Source organism: Ambystoma mexicanum, chromosome 10, assembly GCF_040938575.1.
Source record: "Ambystoma mexicanum isolate Mex_15411 chromosome 10, UKY_AmexF1_1, whole genome shotgun sequence".
Taxonomy (NCBI): domain Eukaryota; kingdom Metazoa; phylum Chordata; class Amphibia; order Caudata; family Ambystomatidae; genus Ambystoma; species Ambystoma mexicanum.
The window spans coordinates 1,432,421,016-1,432,441,953 of NC_090932.1; the positions used below are offsets into that span (position 1 = coordinate 1,432,421,016).

At 42.1% G+C, this 20,938-nt stretch overlaps 1 protein-coding gene across 2 annotated transcripts in view; it reads right to left on the bottom strand.

Annotated features, from left to right (window-relative positions):
* RPH3A (rabphilin 3A) overlaps nucleotides 1-20,938 on the bottom strand; it is a 1,455,977-nt gene that overhangs the window by 579,904 nt on the left and 855,135 nt on the right. For both annotated transcript variants that reach the window (XM_069619488.1, XM_069619489.1), the window contains one exon: nucleotides 8,252-8,290. In XM_069619488.1, the coding sequence (XP_069475589.1) occupies nucleotides 8,252-8,290 (39 nt within the window). The remainder of the gene's footprint in view (nucleotides 1-8,251; nucleotides 8,291-20,938) is intronic.

Below are 20,938 nucleotides of genomic sequence, written 5' to 3' on the forward strand. Positions count from 1 at the left end.
ATTTATAGTAGAAAGATGAAGAGCTGAGTCGGCCACTTGCAAAGTGCAAGATGGTCTCAAATCTGAGGCGAGCACTTGGGCTAGCCACCGAGACTGGAATGCTCTGATTTGGAACATCTCTCTAACGTGATATGTCACTTCTTGCACACAAGTATGGGGGTACCCCAATAATCCGAGGCCATTCGAAAGGCTGGCAATCCAACGATAAACCCGCATTCTACACGTGCACAGATGGAATGGGAATTTGCATATGTGCACGTCTGCAATTCCTGTACATTTCTCTGAATGTACTTAAGATGCCTATGCTCATTAGTATACAACAGCTGTCTGCCACACAAGCTATAGTGAGATTCTTTATCATAACATACATTCATCTCTAAATAATGTCTGACTAGTTTCCAGCAATACATTGCATGTCTTCTAAACGTGAATGTTGATGGACTTGGTGAGTCACATAGGTTGCCATGAGCAACTGGAAGAACGTTGACCTTCATCAGTGCAAACCTTTCATCCCGCAGACCAGGCAATTATCCAGCAAGTACCACAGGGGAGAGTGGGACAGAGGGAAATGCAAAAGACAGAACATATTTAAAAATCTGCTAATGCATTTCATTTCAATTACATTTTATTCATCCTGGCTTTCAACGATGCCAATAAAAAAAAGAATGTTAAAAAACCCAGCTTAAGACAGGATAAAATAAATAGGCTGCTGTTACAGAATCTGGTATCTTCGCTGCCTGTTATAACAGAGCCACAGTCCTACCTCTCGTAAAGAAATCAAGTGCGGACCCCAACAACCCCATATGCTACAGATCTGTCTCCGCCCCCCGGTCTGGACCACTCTAAAATCTTCAAGAAGAATGTCTTCAACTATCTTGAGGTACACTCACTTGCTAACACACTCCAATCTCAATTCCACCCCAAACACGCCACCAACACTGCATTCAGCCATGCTGCCAAATCTCTTACACTGCCCAGCACCCTCACTTCTCCTCCAGTCTCATTTTTCTATAGCTTGCTGCTGCCTATGACAGTGTGGATCATACCTCCATCATTAAAATGGCTTCAAGGACATTCTACTCGATAGTCGGTCCTCCAGTCTCACTGACCGTTCCTTCTACAACTCACGGTACTTCAGCTCCTCCTATGCAAAACCCCTTACCATGGGTGCTTGTCAAGGATTAGTCCAAGGCCTACTCTTCTCCGTAAACACCTGCTCCCTCAGCAAAGCCATTTATTTCCTTTAATTAGCGTCTCTTTGCTGGCAATACTCAGATATCCTTCTCATTCCCAATCTCAGAGAACACATAATCAACTGACTAACCACCATCTGCCACAGAATGGCTCAATGCTGCTTAATGCTAAACTCTTCTAAAATGGAAGTAATCATTCTGTCTGCCTGAAATGCCAACCCCACCCTCAAACTCTTTCCCTCATTCCATGGCTTGCAACCGTGGAGTTCTTGTTTTCAGTGACCTGAAATCCTACCCATTCATCATGGTCACCGTCACTGAAGCCAGGGTCAACCTCCTACATAATATAAGAATCTGCCCACACTTCATGCACCACTCAAGTAAAACCCTTCTCTCTATGCTTCTGCTCAGCAAACCGGACTACTGCGTGAGCTAACTTCTTGGTCTACCCCTCTACTCTTTTGCTTCCATCAAGAAAGTCAGAAACATTTTGACACTCTTTTCAACCTACTTTGAGGAGTCAGAAATGAAAGTCGGACACAGAGTTGTCAAATGTTGGCTAAAGAATTTTATTAACACAAAGAAGGTTGGGAAAAGGCCTCACTGAACCTGCTCTAAGAGGAATGTCCCTACCCAAAACCAAAAACTAAGGATCCGTCTGTATCTGGATGTCAAAATCAAAACTGTCCTTGTGTCCAAACATTCTATCCTGTCCCTCACATTTCAAATCAAACTATAAGGTGAACAAAGGAATGTCTTTAACATGGTGATTGCAAAAATAGTTCACAAAGCAAAATAGAACAGTGCCAACATAAAAGTTCTCCAAGGTAAAACAGACCTTTTGTTCCAGAGTGTGATTCCCTTCCCCTGCATTTTTCCTTAATGCCAACAATTCTTGGTCTAACAGTACTTGTATCTTTCTTGATTCACAACAATCTTGCAAAGGTTCTTTCCCATTCAGCAAACACAGTTTCATATCCTTTCTTGGGACTTCCTGTAGGTTTGCTACTGCATAGTATATATTACTTGTGACTGCCTGGTATACTCCCCTGCCAGGACTTCTTAGGCACTTGTGACTGCCTGGTATACTCCACTGCCAGGACTTCTTATATTCCTCTTTCACTTCCACAATTGCATATATCTTCTTGGATATTGTACATTTGATTAATTCAGCATTCACTCTGGGTTCCCCCCATATTTGCATTTCATACATTCATATATGGCTGGGGTCTATATTCGTAGTAGGTTTCCTTGATTTACAATCAGTCTCTTTAATGTCTCTGTTTCTGTAGCTATTATGGTTCATAGTTTGTAATTGGCACAGCCGACGAAACGCCCCGGGGTCTCTGCTTTGCTCGGGTCGACTCACCAGCTCTGTGTGGTGTCTCTGGTCCCATTTGCGCTTAATCAGCCAAGCTTTGCCACCCGCTTTACACTCAGGAATGCTTTCACGCCGTTCCGGCTTCTCTCGCGACTTCGCTCCACCACACCCGTTTTGATTCATGTCCCAGTTTGTGAAACGCTGCCTTATCCCGCTTCTGAATGCCCAGGAGTCTGCACTTGGCTCCTGGCGTGTCTGCAGCACGTCCTGCTAGAGTGCCTCTGCCTCTCTGTTGGTGTCCCCCTCGGCTCCGCACACCACTTGGTCCTTTGGTTCCCAAACTTCGCAGAGAGGTGGGACGACATCTCCCAGCAGCAGTCTCTTGCAGTTGGTTTTCGATCGTTAAATGTCCCGCGCACAGGTGCATTCTGAAAATTGCTAGCAAATTCATTGAGCTTCATGCTCTTTCCGCTCTATATCATTCTATTTTTCCTGCTCGTCCCAGTACTTGGGTAATTGTGAGAGATGGAGTCAATTGATGTAAACTGATGCAGATTATTTGGGAAATGACTTGCAATGATGCCAAATCATGAGCCAGTTCTATATGGATGATAATTAGAACTGGAAAAGACAGTCTTGAGTATTTACCCTTTAGTGCAGGGATGAAAGTTTGGTCAACAGGGTTTTGGGAAAATGTTTCTCTATTTTCCCTAAAAGGGGGTATAGCTGCATGTCAATACGCCATTAGGGTTTTGGATATCAAGGGGTTTTCTTCATGGGCAAATGGGGGATACCATATCTCATCCAATGAAGCCATGACATCTCCCTAGAGGATATATCCTCCCATGTAATGCTCCCTCATAAAGACTTCCCCTGCGCCAGGATCAGATAGCGACTGCAGTACTCTGACCACATGGGAGGAGGTTACTGTGTTGGATTCATCAAACTACCATTAACATGTTTTATGGCTCTCCATGGAAAATCGCTGCCTCTTGCTCCCACTACCTCTGTGAATGCATTTTACTATACACTATACACTACCTCTCAAATTCTGCGCTCCTTGTGGCTTCATAATCAGTCCCGAGCTCATCCCTGCCTCCTCCCACTTCCAATCCCTCTAATAACTTGCTCCCATCCCATTGTAATGTTCTCTCGCTGGCCATCAAAGTCATCACTCCAGCTATTATGTAAGTACTTTTTTCCCTATGAATGTCTTGTCTCTCTTTGATTGGTATCACGTAATATTTTCGCCAGCAAAAATATCGCCATACATATGGTCATCAGGAACGGCCATAGGCGATATTTTTGGTGGCGAAAATATTAGGTGCAGGGGTTGCGGGGGTGTCCCCCGCACATTCAAAAAATGATGCAGGGATTGCGGGGGTGTCCCCCGCAGGGTCCATGTGTTATTTTCGCCGCAAAAATATGGCGATATTTTTGCATCGCGATATTTTTGGGGCAAAAATATCACATGGAACCCTTTGATTGCTGAAGTTGTATAACATTTCTGTTTGAAATTAACTTTATCGATGACCACTCTCTATGAGGAGGACCAATACCAATAGAGAGAAGCTTAGATTTCTTTTGAACATAGGGGCATTTACAAGAAAACGATATAACAGACTAGGCCATTCATTTATTCAGTTGTGCTATCAATAGACTCCAATTTACCAGATGGAAATATTCACATTATTGAGATCATTCATATTTATCAATGAATGACATCAACATTTTTAATCGTATTTTAACATATTTACTTTTTGTTTTTTCTTTTCCTTTATCATCACACTTAACCTCATAATTGCATTATTACTTAACATTTTTGTTATGGGTTGATGTCCTAATGTTATCATGTTTTACACACAACGAATATCTATATTTTATTTTACTTTATTTTACCATAACCATTTATTTTTCGTGTATGCATGGTTATTGGTTTGTGGCTAGAATGGGTTGTTTTGTGACTTGCTTGATGTATGACTTATAAGACGCATAGGTACTGAAGATGCTCTAGTCTAGGATTGAAACATCTGTTGGCTTAATGAGGTGATGATTTGGAAGACAGGATTGACTATGTTTGGTCAATTATTTTCTATTTATAAAGATACACATGTTTTAACAATTAAAAATCAGTATTTGTGTGATGTAAAATAGTTCCCAATATGGTACGAATATCTCATGAACAAAATCAATACTGTAGTATGTGCATACTCCATAATACATTATAATCTTTCAACTACATTTCCATAACTACACACTTCGACAGCAGAGAAAACCTGGACCGGACTAGCACTTATGTATTAAGCAGCAGTAAGACTATAGACAGGGCCCACAAACCCCACAGAGTACCTTTCAAGAGCATGGTGAGGAAAATCAAGGGACACTTGCAGTCTTCTCCCATTTGATACCCGATGATGGCAGAGGAAACATGGGTGGTTTTCCCCCATCCGGGAAAATGCAGAGAAGGTGACAATTGAGGCCCTGACGAATGGGATGGCAGATCAAGAAGGCAACGGCCCTAGCCAGGCAAAGGAAGTGGGTAATCCCAGGTCAAGGAGAAAGAGACAGCACACAAGGAGAGGGCAGAGAAAGAAGGACAGTTACCCTGATCATGCGGAAAGAGAACACATCCAAGGAGGAATCAGATGAAGAGCACGCGGATGCCTTGACCAAGGAGAAGGAAAATATAAAACAGATACCCAGGAAGTAGACTTGGAGAGTGAAAGGTCATGTGGGGAGTAACCCAGGAAAGGACAAAAGGGTGAATAGTCACCTCCGGTTGAAACCAGGAAGAAGTTTAGAAAGGATTCATGTACTGTGTAAGGGAGATTCAAACACCCAACCATCTTGACATCATAAACAACCTATGTAAAAAGTAAGTTCTTGCTATATCTTACAGCGACTTCTGATCACTGAAAAACATTCCTTTAGCCTGTAACCACTTTATCCACCTATCAGAGATATAAAGTACTTACAGTGATTCATTGCAATATGTGTTACACAGTATGATATGTACCCCTCTTCACCCCCTGGAGCCTGGCCTGCATTGGTCTTTAGTGACTATGAATAGGTGAGCAAAGGAGGGCTGAAAGAGAGATTCTTTTCATATTTTAGGAATAGAGTCTTTCCTCTACTCTACAACCTGGTGAACATTCTTGACATTCCCAGACAGTTATAAATAATCAGCTGAACCACATTGTGTGGAAGTATGTCTATGTGCAAGATGGGCCCTAAAAAATTCCCAAGTGTACAAAATGTGATCTGGCCATCAGCATGAAAGGGAGATGCAGTGGCCGATAGCCATGGTTGGGAGAAGCACAGGTCTTATTTGTGCCCCTCAATGTGAGTTTGACATTTTAACAATGTAAGTTTAGAGACTAAGAGTATGGCTACTGTTGCACTTGGGATTATGCTGCGTGTGGCAGTTATCCGATCAGAGATGTGCAGGAACCAGTTGGTGAGGGATCAGGTGTGCAGCAGTATTCAATCCAATAATTGACCATATGAAAATCTCAGTGTATTTACAACATCATCGTCAAATTAGTTGCAGTTTGGTGTGTGTGAAGCCTTTGCTTGGTTAATACAGCTTTTGCTAATGGCTATAGAATATGTTATCCATACATTTCACATACCAACTGGGAGGATATTTGCTGGTAATTCAAGATAAGGTTGTGGACCACCTGGATGTTATATTTAAGCAACAACAAAAAAAACGGACAGATGGGGGCCTTACTTGGTCAGGTAAATGCCAAGGAGTGAGTTACAGGCCTAGCAAGGGCCTTAACATGATCCCTGAGGCATTAACAGACCAGTAGTGACTCCTGTCCAGAGCGGTTTATTTCTATTGGCATCCCAGCATTCATACTGGATGGTAATAGTTTTTTTGTTAATTTGAAAAACTGAGTGGTTGCCGTTTCCCAACAACAAAAAAACAAAAAAAAAAACAACCTGGCCTCCTTGGCCAAGGGAGAAGGGCATTACACGTAGTAACTTCTCCCTTTCCACTGCAACCACTGGCACGTCTGGGAAGCCCCAGAACACTGAGCATTTCAGTATCCGCAATTGACCCTGCAGCAGCGTCAGGTAAGTGGTCCAGGAGTTGGGGTGCGAGGTTGAGTTGTTGGGAGAGATGGAAATTGGGGTTGGGGGCAGGTTGCACAGGATGACTTATTTTCTGCCGGGCAAGGAAAACGGCAACCTCCAGCTGTTCAGATGAGTGATTTACCATTAGGTAAAGCCGCGTTCCCAGCTCCCTGACATAGTTGGACGTCCCCTGCCCCCCCACACGCCTCGCGGTGCTAATTGTGATTAAAGATATAGGGCCTCATTACGACCCTGGTGGAAGAACATGGTGCTATTAGCACCATGGTCCATGCCAAGTTACCGACTCCGCCATGGAGAAAGGGGGAATTACCACCCCATTAAAAGGTTGGCGGGCGGTAATTCCCCCTTCCTCCATGGCCCTTCCCCATTCCCATTTTTGCCCCATAGGGCTCAATGGGAATGGGGAAGGCGCTAAGTACGGTGCTGCAAATTGCAGCACCGTAATTAGCACCAAGGTCCCTTTGCGGGTCCCTACTTTAACGGCTGGTCTACACCAGCCGTTAAGGTCGGGTCCCGCAAAGGGACCTCGTAATTAGGGGCTAATAGGTTAACAGCGCTGCAGCCTTTTACGGCGCCGTTAACCCATTAGCGCCTGGGTCGTAATGAGGCCCATATTCTCCAATATTGTTGAACACATGTATCACAGATGAACACCCGAGTCTACACACGTACAATATGATGCATAAAGAGCTTCATGCAGGGAATGAATTTGCTCACATGGGTTTGGCCCTCGTTCCCCACCTTATCCTTGATGGGTTCAATTAAGTTCTCACACATCATGTACATAGACAGATTCGTGTTGTAAGAGCTCACAAAAAGCCATTCTTTTAAATGAAGAGATTTGTTTTTGAATCACCAGTACAAAGATGCAGGAGTATGCTGCACCCCTGTGCTGCACCCCGAATGTGATGCCTGGCTCTACACTAGGCAGAGGGGGAGGCACATCTTGGCATCATGGGGAGCACAGGACTCTTATTGGGTGATCAGTCAATACTATTTCACTAACTCGCTGTCTGTAGGATGGGGCACGTCAGGGTTTAAAAGGAGATTCAGGTCGAGGACTCCCCCCACCCTCAGTCAGCCCTCTGCCCCTGGCACTACTATGACTGTGCCTCTGTGCCTTACGATCAGTTGACAAGGTGGGCGGAGAGGTTGGGAGCCATGCTCCTCTACTTTTTAATTTTTTTTTACTGTTCCTATAGTTTTATTTTAATAAGAAACGCCTCCGGAAAGGTTTTGTTTTAAAATAAAAGTGTAGGAAGGAGTTGAAACTTGCACTTCCGTGCACTGAACGTTCCCTTAAACAGCAGCCTTTTTTTTAGGGGTTTGTCTTTCGCGTAGGAGGGGGCGTGGCAATGGGGTTTGTAGGGAGTGGGGACAGGCCAGCAGGGAACATAGTTGCACTACTTCTTTTTGTACACGTTGACCACTGCATACCAGGGCTCGACCCTGACAGATACAAACTCAGTAAATGAAAGGAAATGTGTTCACTAGATAACTAGACATTAAACAGTTTGCATTATTCGTTCATGATTCGCATTGGCATGGAGGCCTCATTCAAAGTTGCTGGAAGTGAACATGCATTGTGCGCGCTGGTTAATCACTGGTCGACATCTTTCTCATCTCAACTTACCGTAAGACTCTTGATCCAAAGGGGGCCCAGCCTCTTGTCCTTTAAAGAAATTGAAGATAAGACCCATTTAGAGAAAATTAAGAACCTTTGTAGTCTACACGATGCAGCAGTTCCTACAATTATATCATGACAACCGTTAGACACTTCACAGGCCATTGAGAACATGTAGCATCCTGTTTTTGCCCTTTACACGGCATGTATTTTGGGTGGCCTTCTGCATTGTAATCGACATAATGGCTTTATACATTAAAATAAACGCATGTATTACCTACCATTCATGCAAAGCTGGATAACATTACAGTTAATGAGTGTCTCCTCTCAGAAGTCAGCATGATCTTAAATCTTGCAAAAGGCCTACGTTAGACTTGAGGCTGTGCTTTAAATGCGGCTCCCTGGGCTATAGTGGGGCAACTGCAGGAGAGATGGCGCTGCTCGCTGCGGCAGCGTCCAGCTGCACTGACTGCAGACCCCGCTCCCTGTCAGAGCTCTCGCCCGTGAGGACACGCTGGTAAATTCCCCTTCATCAAGTAAATGTGGGGGTGGGAGGCTCTTGCTCTCTCCCGCAAGTCCTAAAGATTGGTCATAGAACCTAGTGGTCCTAGAGACGATGCATTGGGCTGTGATCGGATAGTACTGACAGTAGATGGTGGGGTGGGGATTTTACTGTGGTAATAGAGAGCAACACTTTACTGGCAGTCATATGGCCTCCTTACGAGTTTGGTGGTATTACCTCAGATATTTTCACCAAACTAAATTACTGTTACCACTTGTGGTAATGGTAATACTGTGCAATATTTACCTTTCTGCTTATTCACCAATTAAACGTCACATTGGACTTCATACAAGATGGACAGATTTACTGCATGTGGTAGTTATGCCCATCGCATTACTGCCATTATAAGTGGCGGTAACAACGCCACTTGCAACCTAGCAGGTTTGTTTTTTATAGTGGTGAGAAAACCCTTCATTGTGTGGAGTGGTAAAACATCACGCCATCTGTTTTACCACTACCACCAAACTAATAACGAGGCCCACAATTTCCACACTTGCCATTGGTGAAAATGAATGCCTGGGGCTTCCGGCCAACCCTGTCCATGTGATCATCTGCTAGCCTGGGTCTCCTGTCAATGGCGGATTCTGCTTCTAAAGCCTCTTGTATGTTGCTGGAAAGCCTTGCTTCGTGTTTGGAAATGGCCAATTTGAGATTCTACAATCATTTTTCCTGGTTGTGGATCCATTTGTAATTTAAATACTAGGACGCGCTGCAGTGGTTTTTTTTTTACTACATGTTGAGAACTCTGCTGTGGATTTCCTGTTCTGTTCCATTCTTCTAAATATTGGAAATATATATGTTAAGGAATACAAAGATGGTGGTGACTGACAAGTATGCCACTTCTCAACTTTTTGGTATGGGTCAAAAGCTCTGAGGTAAGGGCGTTGAGAGGTCTGTCTCATGTGCATTGCGTGGTTAGAGAGTGTGTGCCTGTCACTGGAATCAGCTCGAATGTATTGTCTGACATGGTAAGCACATTGATGTGCCCATTCATCGAGGAGTTATAGTGCTAATATGACAGATTGCAGGTGTGCCAGGATAATGATAATGCTGTGTTATTTATATAGTGCCTTAATCCAAAGCGCTTTACAGAGCACATATTTACATACAATATTGGTACTCATTTATCGACCTCGGAAGGATGAAAGGCTGAGTTGGCCTTGCCGGGATTCAAACCTGCGACCTGCAGATCACGCTCAGATCACAGCAGCGAGCGTTCAACCCGCTGAGCTATCTTACTGGCTGATGTTTCTGAGGCGTCAGTATCCATGTCAAGGCAACAGTGATAGGAGGTACAGTGCTGCCTTAGTGAGTCAATTGTGCTTCTTTGTTGGTCACCACGTTTACTTGGTATCAAGTAATAACGTCCCCATGCATAATGTTGCCGGGAAAAGCCATTGGCGACATAATATATGGTGACATTATGTATGGGGACGAGTTGCAGGGAGGTCCCCTGCTCCCCTTGTTAAAAAAAAAGAAAAAAAAAAAGAGAAACATCGGGTTTGCCGGGCTGTCCCCCTCATGTTCAATGTAATAATGTCTCTGTAAAAAACTGCGACTTTTTTGTCAGGAGACATTTTTGCGGGGACATTATTACATTTAACCGTTTACTTATAGTTCCGGCTGCTGGTCCATGAAGACAGCAAGGCCAATTTGAGAAGATGTCTGTGCTGCATGATTTTCTCATGAATTAAAGACAACCTGCGGTCAGGCATGCCGTCACCAGGTTGTTATACTATGCCACAGTTGGAATGCTCTCGTCAGCAAGAGGTGCTGAGAGTAAAATGATGGCCTTCTACTGTCGAAAACAGAAATGATCAGGTCTTTAACTGGCCTCCACACAGAACACCCTCTGCTGTACTTTAATCTTCAAATACATCTTACTCTGCATAATACCAGAAACGTTCACTGTTATTTAGATCACTGAAAAAACTTTGTTAAAGGGTCGTTATGGTTAAGTTGTACTAATAAAAATAATTTTGCCCCCTCCTGACAAAATCCCACTAAACATTGCAAAACATGTCTATCTAGATCTATAATGTTTTTGCACACCTTTGTGTAGATTTGTTAAATGGCACCCCATTTATAAGCCTTTAAAATAATTTGGGACCCCCTCTAATTTTGCCCCCTCTTGACAGAATCCCACCAAACTTTGCAAAGATATTGAAATCTAGATCTATAATCTATTTACAAACCTTTGTGTAGATTCATCAAATGGCACCACATTTATAAGCCTTTAAAATAATTTGCAACCCCCTCTAATTTTGTCCCCTCTTTACAAAATCCCACCAAACTTCGCAAAAGCATTTATACCTAGATCTATTATCAGTTCCCCAACTTAAGTTTAGATTCGTCAAATGGCACCTCATTTATAAGCCTTTATATTATTTTGGGACCCCCTATCTAATTTTTGCCCCTTTTGACAGAATCCCACCAAACTTTGCAGACTCATTTGGAATCAGGTCAAGAATATAAGTGCACAATTTCATGCAGTTTAATGGCGCCAAAGTTAACAGTCATCCAAGAACTGCTTTTCACCAACCCTGTAATACAGAGGTGTCCGCGAACCTCACATGACTGTTCGTGAACATCTCGACTGTTCATGGACTTTCGTGGCAGAAACCACCCGTTTTTTTGCTTCTTGCAGCCATATCCTATCCCATCCTCATCACCCCTCATCTCCCCAGAGATTATTTGATAAGTTTGACAAGTGCAATGTTGTGTTTTTTAATATGTTTTTACCGCGATATCCACGGACACCGCCCGCTGTCCACGAATCCAAGATGGCAGGCATTTCTAAAAATCTGACGCACTTCACGCTTTTCACAATTCAATCAGCGGGCGCGTCCGATGTCCGTGGACACCATGTTGCCCTCTAAGCCAATCAGAGTCCTGTCCGCGGAGCGAACTGGAAAGTGTGTCCGTGGAGCGGACATAGATATCATTAATTTTTTTATACCTAATTTTTGGTCATTTTAAAAAAAACTACTGGTCAGATTTTCACCAAATGTACAAAAGCACACTTTCGGGACCAGGCCGCTTCTCCTACCACAAATTTGGTGAAAATCCATCCAGCGGTTTGGGCTGTAGGTGCGACAGAAGTTCTTTCTCCATTCAGTCTATGGGAAAAAATGAACTTTTGAGACCCCCCTATAACTTTGCCCCCCCAGACCAAACCTCATCAAGCTTTGCAAAATAATTCAGAGTGGGCCATATACTTTTTCTCCAAAGTTTGGTGAGGATTCATCCAGGGGGAGCAAAGTTGTAAGCCGCTCAAAAAGTGCTGTTTCTATGGGTTTAGCAACTTAACCATAACTACGTGGCCGCTACCACAGGCCATGTAATAATGAATGTTGTTCACTCACATCTCCTGCCAAAGTGTGCAGCCTCCCACACAGTCTCTCCCAATTCTGGTTTTGAGCACATTGATTATTCAAGGCGAGAACAAATGACCTGTTTAGCTAGGGACAGGCAATCCTTGCCTATAATATTTTACACATGATTTTAAAAAATGGCACAGAGTTCAGTTTGCTTTTGGTTTCTCAAGCATAAGGTGAGAGAATGAGCAGTAAAACCAATTTGACATTTGTCCGCTAGGAATGGCAATCCTTGATGACAAAATGCTGGTTTATTTCATTGCATAGTCTAAGATGTATTTGTTTAGACCAACCGGGGTACACTTGGGATGATGGCCAAGGAACTGGAAAACAATTTGGCCAATGGAATTTTCTGAAGCTTTCGGGGCGGGGCGGGGCGGGGGTGTTGTGTGTGTTGTGTGTGTTGTGTGTGTTTGGTGTGTATGTGGTGTGTGTGTGGTGTGTGTGTGGTGTGTGTGGTGTGTGTGGTGTGTGTGGTGTGTGTGGTGTGTGTGGTGTGTGTGTGTGTGTGTGTGTGTGTCCCCGAACGTTGGTGAAAATAGAATAAAAAGTGATGGGCCCCTCTGTCTAGATCTTACCCAGTTTCAACATTGAGGCTGGACAACAACTGTGTTTGGTGCAGATACAATAATTGTAGGTGCAGTCCTCTTAAAGCTCTTTGGAAAGGTCCCTGCCACATTAACACATAGTCGAGGAGACTAAGCATGTTTTCACAGACATACAGCAGAGGAGTCTAATCTACTTCTTTATTTTAAATCTAAATAGCTGTCTCCTTAGTGTAATTATGGTTGATTATCACCAAAAGGGTATGAGGTAATGGGGCAATTTAATTTTCATTTTGATTTGTGCTTAGCTGGGGAGCTAGAGACAGTCCAGGATCTTCCCAGAAGCTACGACGAACATTCAGGTTGGGTGTCAAGCCTCCCCTTTCCTGGAATGATTATCCTTGCAACAGTGGATTGGGCATAGGGCAGGATGGGGTTGATTTGGTGATGGGAGGGGCATTCCAGGGAAATTAGATATTAAGTGTTTTCCTTAAGATGCAGTCTGTATATGCAATTTAACTTGGATTATTTTTTTAAAAAGGTTCTGAAGTCTGTGATGCTAAAGCCTTAATGAGAAAGGATCCATTGAAAATGTTGGATTGCATATTAAGGGTCTTGGCAATCAAATAAAGTGTAATATGGGTATGAGTTTATATAAGAAGTATAAAGTTCTGATATGCTTAGTGCAGGAGAGTTATATTTTTTTTAATTTTTTTTTTTTTATTTGATTTAGTTGACAATCAACTTTACAAATATATATCATTAAAAAAAAAAAAAAAACAGGTCTTTTACATTTAAAAAACAAACAAATACACTTTCAAAACAATAAAAGCAGTAGAAGAGAAGAGAAAAAAAAAGAAAACCATAATTGCATTTTTCATTTCCATTTAGCAAATTAGACTCTCTTTTCGTACGGAAACGCCACATCAAGGATGTTAATAGTTGCAATTCTGACCAATATTTTTTTCGTGTTAAAGATTTCCGCCCAGATTTCAGTATTAGAACTTATGTTGAGGTTATATTTCATGCATTTAGCTAATTTCAAACGTTTTGACCCAAAGGCTTCACAATGCATGACAATGTGACAAAGAGTTTCTGTTTTAGATAAATCCTTACAAAATCAGCAGTGCATTAGATTGTTTTCCACTATGCCTCTTCTGAACAAAATCTCATTTACCGGCCATAAATTCAATCGAAATCTTAAAATGTTTTGTCTTAAAGCAGGAGAAGGACACTTCACAAGATAGTTAGCCATGGTTCGAAACCTCTTATGCCCAAAAAGAGTTCTGTCAAAATCTTTTAGCAACATGCATTTATCTTGGGTAGCTATCCAATCATACTGATATAGTTTGCTCTTGGCTCTAGATGGATTTGTCAGCAGTAATTCAATTGAGATTTCTGCATTAGCAAGAGTATTCAGCACATGATTATGCCAATTCACTGGAAATGCCTGCTCTAATTTCAATAGATGAGTCCCTAAGATGCCCAAACTGTTTGCATTGGACATCTCTAACAAACATTTTCTGAGTAGCAAACACATTTTCCAAGTGACTTGGGAATGTACTGACAAAAGCCCCAATTCGAATCTTAATAGCATGCTAGGAGTGCTGTTTGGTAATTTAAATAAGGATTTCCAAAATTTTGCCTCTATTTGATTCCAAAATAATTCGGATCTAGGAAGCACAGATTCCAATCCATACGTATTCACAGGGAGAACCTTTTGTTGATAAAACGACATAATCGGGCTACATGTGAACTTACAAAATTTACCCAGGATTAATTTTTGCTTCAGATGTTAGCATGGTTAATTTTTCTAGTATTGTGATTTCAATTGATTTATCCGATTTTAGATTGTTAAACATCATACCCAAAAATTTTATTCCGAAACTATCTGTAATTTGTCACCAGCAATTGACCACAGATGTTTGTTTGAAAAAGATGTTTTTGGTTTATTTAATATCATTATTTGGGTTTTGTTGTTGTTTATCGTTAGTTTATTTGAGCAGACATACCGATCCAGTGCATTAAGAAGATTTTGAAGACCCGCTGGTGTCTGAGAGCTTAGCACCAGATCATCCGCATACAATAACCACGATATAATTTGGTTTTCAATCTTAGGTGAATCTGATAGAACTGATGTCAGATCATCTGCAATGTCCAACAAAAAAAGATTGAACAATGTTCATGCAAGGATACAGCCTTGCTTCAGTCCCCTCGCAGTGGAAATGATGTCTGATAGGAGGCCTTCCATGTTCAATTTTATTTGTAGTGACGTGTTTGTATGCAATAGGTTCACCATCTTTATCAGTGAAACTGGACATTTATATTTCAACAGTTTTTTCACAAGAAGATTTCGGTCAACTGAATCAAAGGCCATGCAGGAATCCACAAAAGCCATGTATATTGGTTGTCTCTGTGTGGATTATGAGGATTAATAATATTCAGTAGTGTTAAATTAATCGATGTGCCCAGTCCAGAAACAAAACCCGTTTGAAAAGGGTCTCTTCGCTGGAATGCCAATGACCAAGCATTCAAATCACAGAGAATTAATCTACAAAAAAATGTTCCTGGCACGTCAAGAAATTCAATGGGCTGATAGCTCAAAGGGTTTTGTCGGTCTCCTTTTTTGTAGATTGGCACAGTGATTGAGTGGGTCCAGGATTTCGGAAGCTCTTGGTTACGTATAATCAATTTAAATAAAGTATGCAAAATTGGAACCCAGAGATCAACATTATCTTTCAATTTTGCATACGACAGCCCATCCGGTCCAGGGGCTCTAGACATGCTCGCCTTGTTAATATAGAATCGTATATCATCTTCATCGAATTTTAGATCGAAAATGACTAACTCAAGATTTAATGCAATCTGTTGTGAAGGGGCAGCATAGATAGTCGAAAAGTGATTGATCCAGTCAATTTCCTTTACACGGTTCATCTGTGATGATAATGGTGGGGCTTTATTGATCACGTTCAGCATCTGCCAAATCTGAGCTGTGTTTTTATTTTGAATGTTCTCTAACATGCTCTCACCAGCTTTTTGATATGAGAGTAGTTTATATTCTTTCATCCAATTTCTATAGTCTGTTTTTATAGCTTTCAAGGCTGCATCTCTACAAGCTAGTGGTGCAGATCGAGCTTGGCGTTTCTCCTTCCTGAACAAGGCTTTCCTGAGACGGACAGAGTTGTCATCATTAGAGAAGTTTTTCATTCTAGGGTTCTGGGATGTAGCATAAAGCTGCATTAACTCATAAGATGCTACGCTGTCTTCATCTAAGGAAGTTGTGTTGTCTTGGTTAAAGCTTTTTAGATGGTCTCTATATTTAACCAGTGACTTTTCCGACCATTTTAGTCGGTTCAAAGAGTTATTTACATTCACCAACCCTTGGGTCCGCTGTCTCTGTGGCTGCGGAACAGATGTCATAGTTAGTTTGAAGGTTAGTGGTCTATGATCACTGTATTCAGATGTTTTCACTACAAACTCTGACATGTGTTCAAAGAGATTCCTAGTAACAAAGATGTAATCAATGATTGCACTTTGATTACATCTGGACCACGTTGGATTGGGGGGAATCAGCCTGACTTGTCCCATTCAGCATTACTAGGTTCCATACCTTAGCAAAGGTGTTCCATAATTTGACTCGATCCTGATCTTTGCAAGGGTTATTATTTACAAGATGTACATTCAGATCACCTGCAATGATGACATAATTAATGCCATTTTTCAAGATTATCTGTTCCATAGATGTTGTCAAATTTATAAGAAACAGCTGGGTTGAGATGCCATGGGGGTTCCAATATATATTGATACATGCCATTTTAAACAGGTTAGCATTGAAATAAGAACATTGAATGAAAGGATTAACAACAAGCAGAGTGTGCAAATGCAAATGAGCAGTGATATTAGTAGCAATTAACAATCCTGACATTGGTCTGCCCTTGGCCGCTCGTTTTGCAGGTTCCAAGTGAATATCATAGTTGTTCCACACCGGAGGATTAGAAAGCCAAGTTTCCTGAAGGAAGATGAGATCATACTCTCCGAGGATGCTCAACGGATTACTGATAAAATGGCTAAATCCTCGGGTGTTCCAATTCATGACTGCAATGGTCACTTTGATATTCACAGTGTCTAGTTACACTCTTGTAATGTGGCTATAACCTTTGTCTAGCCACATAAGAGTCGGCATTCCGAGTGCTCTTGAGACAGGATTTTAAGGGACTTTTCTCATCAATATTAGATGAAATCAGAAATCCCAGATTGAACAACGTATCTCTTGCAGCACAAATAATATTCTGTATCAATAGAGAATGAGTCTATAATAAAGCTGAGCTCAGATTTTTTTTTTTAGGAAATTCAATCTGATCCAAATCTTCCGATCGGATTTCTTGGAGTTCTAATGTATCAGAATTTTTTTTTAAGATGCTCTGACGATTCATGATGTAAGTATGAGTAATGTCTGGTCGGCATGAAAGTAACAGAGAGTATCTCGAATCTATTTTAGGGCTTGATTTTTTTGTAACAAATGGGGGACGATTCTGGGAGGATACCGGCATAGTAACAGGATCCTGCCTGTATGTGAGCTGAGGCTTTTGTGTATTAATTTCAGTACATGTGGCTACTTGAGACATTGTACCTTGTCTCGTATTCATTTGCCACAGGTGAGCAATGGAGTCTCTAAGTTCTTGTATGTCAGATTGAGAATGGTTGATATTCAAATGAGCCCCATCCTCTTGTGATACTGATTCAAATTGAGCAAAAGTGACCTTTTTAGATGGAATACTTTTGTTTTGACAGGATGGCACCCATGCCGTAGCTGGTAAAGAGGATACAGTGGTATGCTTAGCAGGTCCATTTGTTATAACGGGTATGACAGGAGGACCAAAGCTACGCTGTTCCAGATACAGGTCAATTTAATGCCTTAATGCTGTTCTAGCCTCAGCAGAATTCTTAGGAGGGTCATTATGTTCTCTAGAGCTAATGTCAGCAGAAGGTTTTAATACAGAAGAAGAGTGACTCTCAGAGGAGCTCAATTGAGGCGTCTGTTGGCTTGTTCCTAGCTTGATCAGTTCATCTAAGGGCGGATGTTCAAGACTTGCTCTCGGGGAGTCAATAGACTCTAGGTACTTGGTTTTCTTTAAGTTTAGCAGGGCTACATATTTTTTCGTTATATTATCAGAAGCAGCAAGAGTACTGCTATTTGCACGTGTTAGATTATTAATAAATTGTTTTGTTGATGAAGTTGCAGCTAACTTAACAGACTTCATGTTTTTAGATTTTTTTTTAGGTTGAATTCTTTTAGTAATAGTTTTCTTTGGAGTCGGTGTATGTGTGGCTCTTACATCAAAGACCGCATATGTAGATTTCAAATCATTATGACCACTCATAGCTTTATCATGGTTACCCAATTGTTGTGTGGTGTGAAGAGGAGATGTGGAAGTTGTTGCCATCAATTTTTCGATAATTGTTCCTTTAACATAAGGCACGGCTGTTTTTAAGCTCACAAGTTGAGTTGAAGGCATAACTTTCTCCACTACAACCGAGCCAGATGTGATTGCTACAATTTGGCAATCTGAATTTTCAAATGTTTGCACACCAAAATCAACATATTCTTTAGTATTCTTCAACGGTGCCTCTTGCCTCTCAGTCAGAGTTTGGGTACAATCCTTAGATAATTTGATAACATTGTCAAGTTTTTTGCTAATACTAGCCTGCAAGTGATCAAAGGCTGTCGCCATAATTAGCTGGTCATGTCTTATGATGTTGACATTTTCTGTAAGATCTTTAAGAGTACTGTCAACAGATTCAAAAAGTTTGGCGAGAGCCATTAGTGCAATATTCATTGCCTCTAAAGTCATTTTCTGATGATTTTGAAGGAGCAGAGCTTTTTATTGCGATTTGTGTTTCTCCATTGGCTCTCCGAGGTGTAGAGGCAATGTAGGACACTTCTATGGATGAGATGTTACATTCAGATTGGCGAAACATATCAGGAGAATGTGAAAGATTAGAATCCTCCACTCTAGCTGAGAAACAAGAGTTCATTGAATTTAATTCGATGACATCCTCTTGGGTAGGAATTAAAATATTGAATGTGCATGAGAGGGTGCTCCTGAGAGAGCATTACAGAGAATCATGCTATCAGTAAGTGAGCTTGTATTCCATCAGATTTGGACGTTATTTCAGCTTGTGTTCTATCTTTAAAAAGTGATGGAGCATAGCTGCAGGTTCCTACATTGGCCTGCATGTCGCCACACCCATTAGTGACCGCTGTTGAAGGGGCTACTAGGGGATTTTTAGCAACCGGCACACTTGGGTCAACAATACCAAAACCATACTTGCGGATGTCAATGTTATCCGTCACTGCCCCTTTTTTCTTATGAGTCACTTTATTTCTCGAGCGCGGCGTTCGGAGGATTGGGGTTGAGCAAGTGTTCACAGCCGTCTCAGTCAATGGTTGCTCTTCATGTATTTGCTGAGATTCTGACATGATACGTTGTCGCAAGCTCAAAGGCATCCCTGTTGTAAGGCGATAAACGCCGTTTACTGACATGATTCTACCAATGAACTTTCCCTGTGCTTCCAGTCAAATATTCTATACAGGACATTCTAGGCATACAGGTTTGCATGCTGAAATAGTTCACAACAAAGTACCAGACAGCAGACACCAAAGGTAGGATGCCCCGGGAGCCACAGACGCTGCGGCGAAGTGGCAAAGCGGGACCCACCGGGACTCCTCGAGGTGCGCGTGCGCGTTCGCGCGCGTGTCTTGTTTTATACACACGCCCACCTCCTTGCACAGGTTGCCTATATAAAACAATAGAGAGTATAAATACTCATACTATGGACAGATAAGAGTCTTATTATCTTGTTTTCTTGCAGGCTTCACCTTGTGGGAGTGGTAGTTCTGCTGCAGTAGAAAAAAGCACACTTCTGGATTCAAACCAACGATATGTCCGGGCAAAGCGGGACTCACCGGGACTCCTCGGGTGCGCGGGCGCAGTGCACGCGCATGCCTTGTTTTATACACACGCCCACCTCCTTGCACAGGTTGCCTTGTGGGAGTGGTAGTTCTGCTGCAGTAGAAAAAAGCACACTTCTGGATTCAAACCAACGATATGTCCGGGCAAAGCGGGACTCACCGGGACTCACCGGGTGGCAGAAGATATACAATCTCTAAGTGGTGCCACCTGCTGTGGAATGGTTACTCTTATGCGTAAATAGAGTATGAGTTATTACATCTGAGAATTATAGTATTGGAATGTGGGTTGTCATTTTGAATATCATATGTAGAAAAAAACAACACTATGGATATGATATGAATTGGCATGTATAGCGTGCCTGTACACAGGTGTTTCTAGGTGCCACAAGGCAAGGGAGGAAGACATTGGGAGGACAAGACAAATTATCCTACTATGCCTTGTGATATTCATATTGTGCAAGTGCGGCAATGAAGTGCAAGGGGAGTGAGAGAGGGGAAGTTCAAGGGATATGTAAGTGCAGTCAGGGCGGCATGGCACATGAAAGTGCAGACGTCATCACAGCTTCAGGTTAGTGTGAGGAGGCACGGGGCTGTTGGGGTTACATGTACAGCCACTAAGAGTGAGGTAGGACATTAGGAGTGCAAAGAAAGACTGGTTGTTGAGGAGAGTGAAACCCAGTGAGACTCTGAGGGAACCAGGCAAACAGTCAATGAGACAGACAGTCAAGTTACCAAAGGAGAGAGAGAGAGTAGGCAGAGGAGAAAAGGAGGATCTTGAGCTTCTTCCGGAACTTCAGTTGGTCGGGCACCACCACTGCCCCTCTATACCTATCCGGAAAATTCTCTCAATCTCAATCCAATAGACCCACTTGTGCAGCCTACTCATACCTCCTTACCATCCCCAGATTCAAGCAAGCAAAGGCAGGAGGCAGTAGCTTCCATGTGGTGGCAGCTAAACATTGGAACGCACTCCTGCCTGTATCTGTTATGTGACTTTTTTCCCAGTGCACTAGGTCAATTGAAAGGATGTATGAAGTAGCTTAAACTAATCTAATAATTGGGGGCCAAGTTGCTAGATGCTTAGCGGTGAAGAGAGGGATGTGATCACTTCACCTTGTCCTTTACCTTTTTAATTGAACTGCTTGCCCTGTGTATTCAACAATCTGAATAGGTTTTTGATGTATCTCTCTTGATACCTTTAATAGGTATCTTGATTCAGGTAATACTGTGCTATTTTCA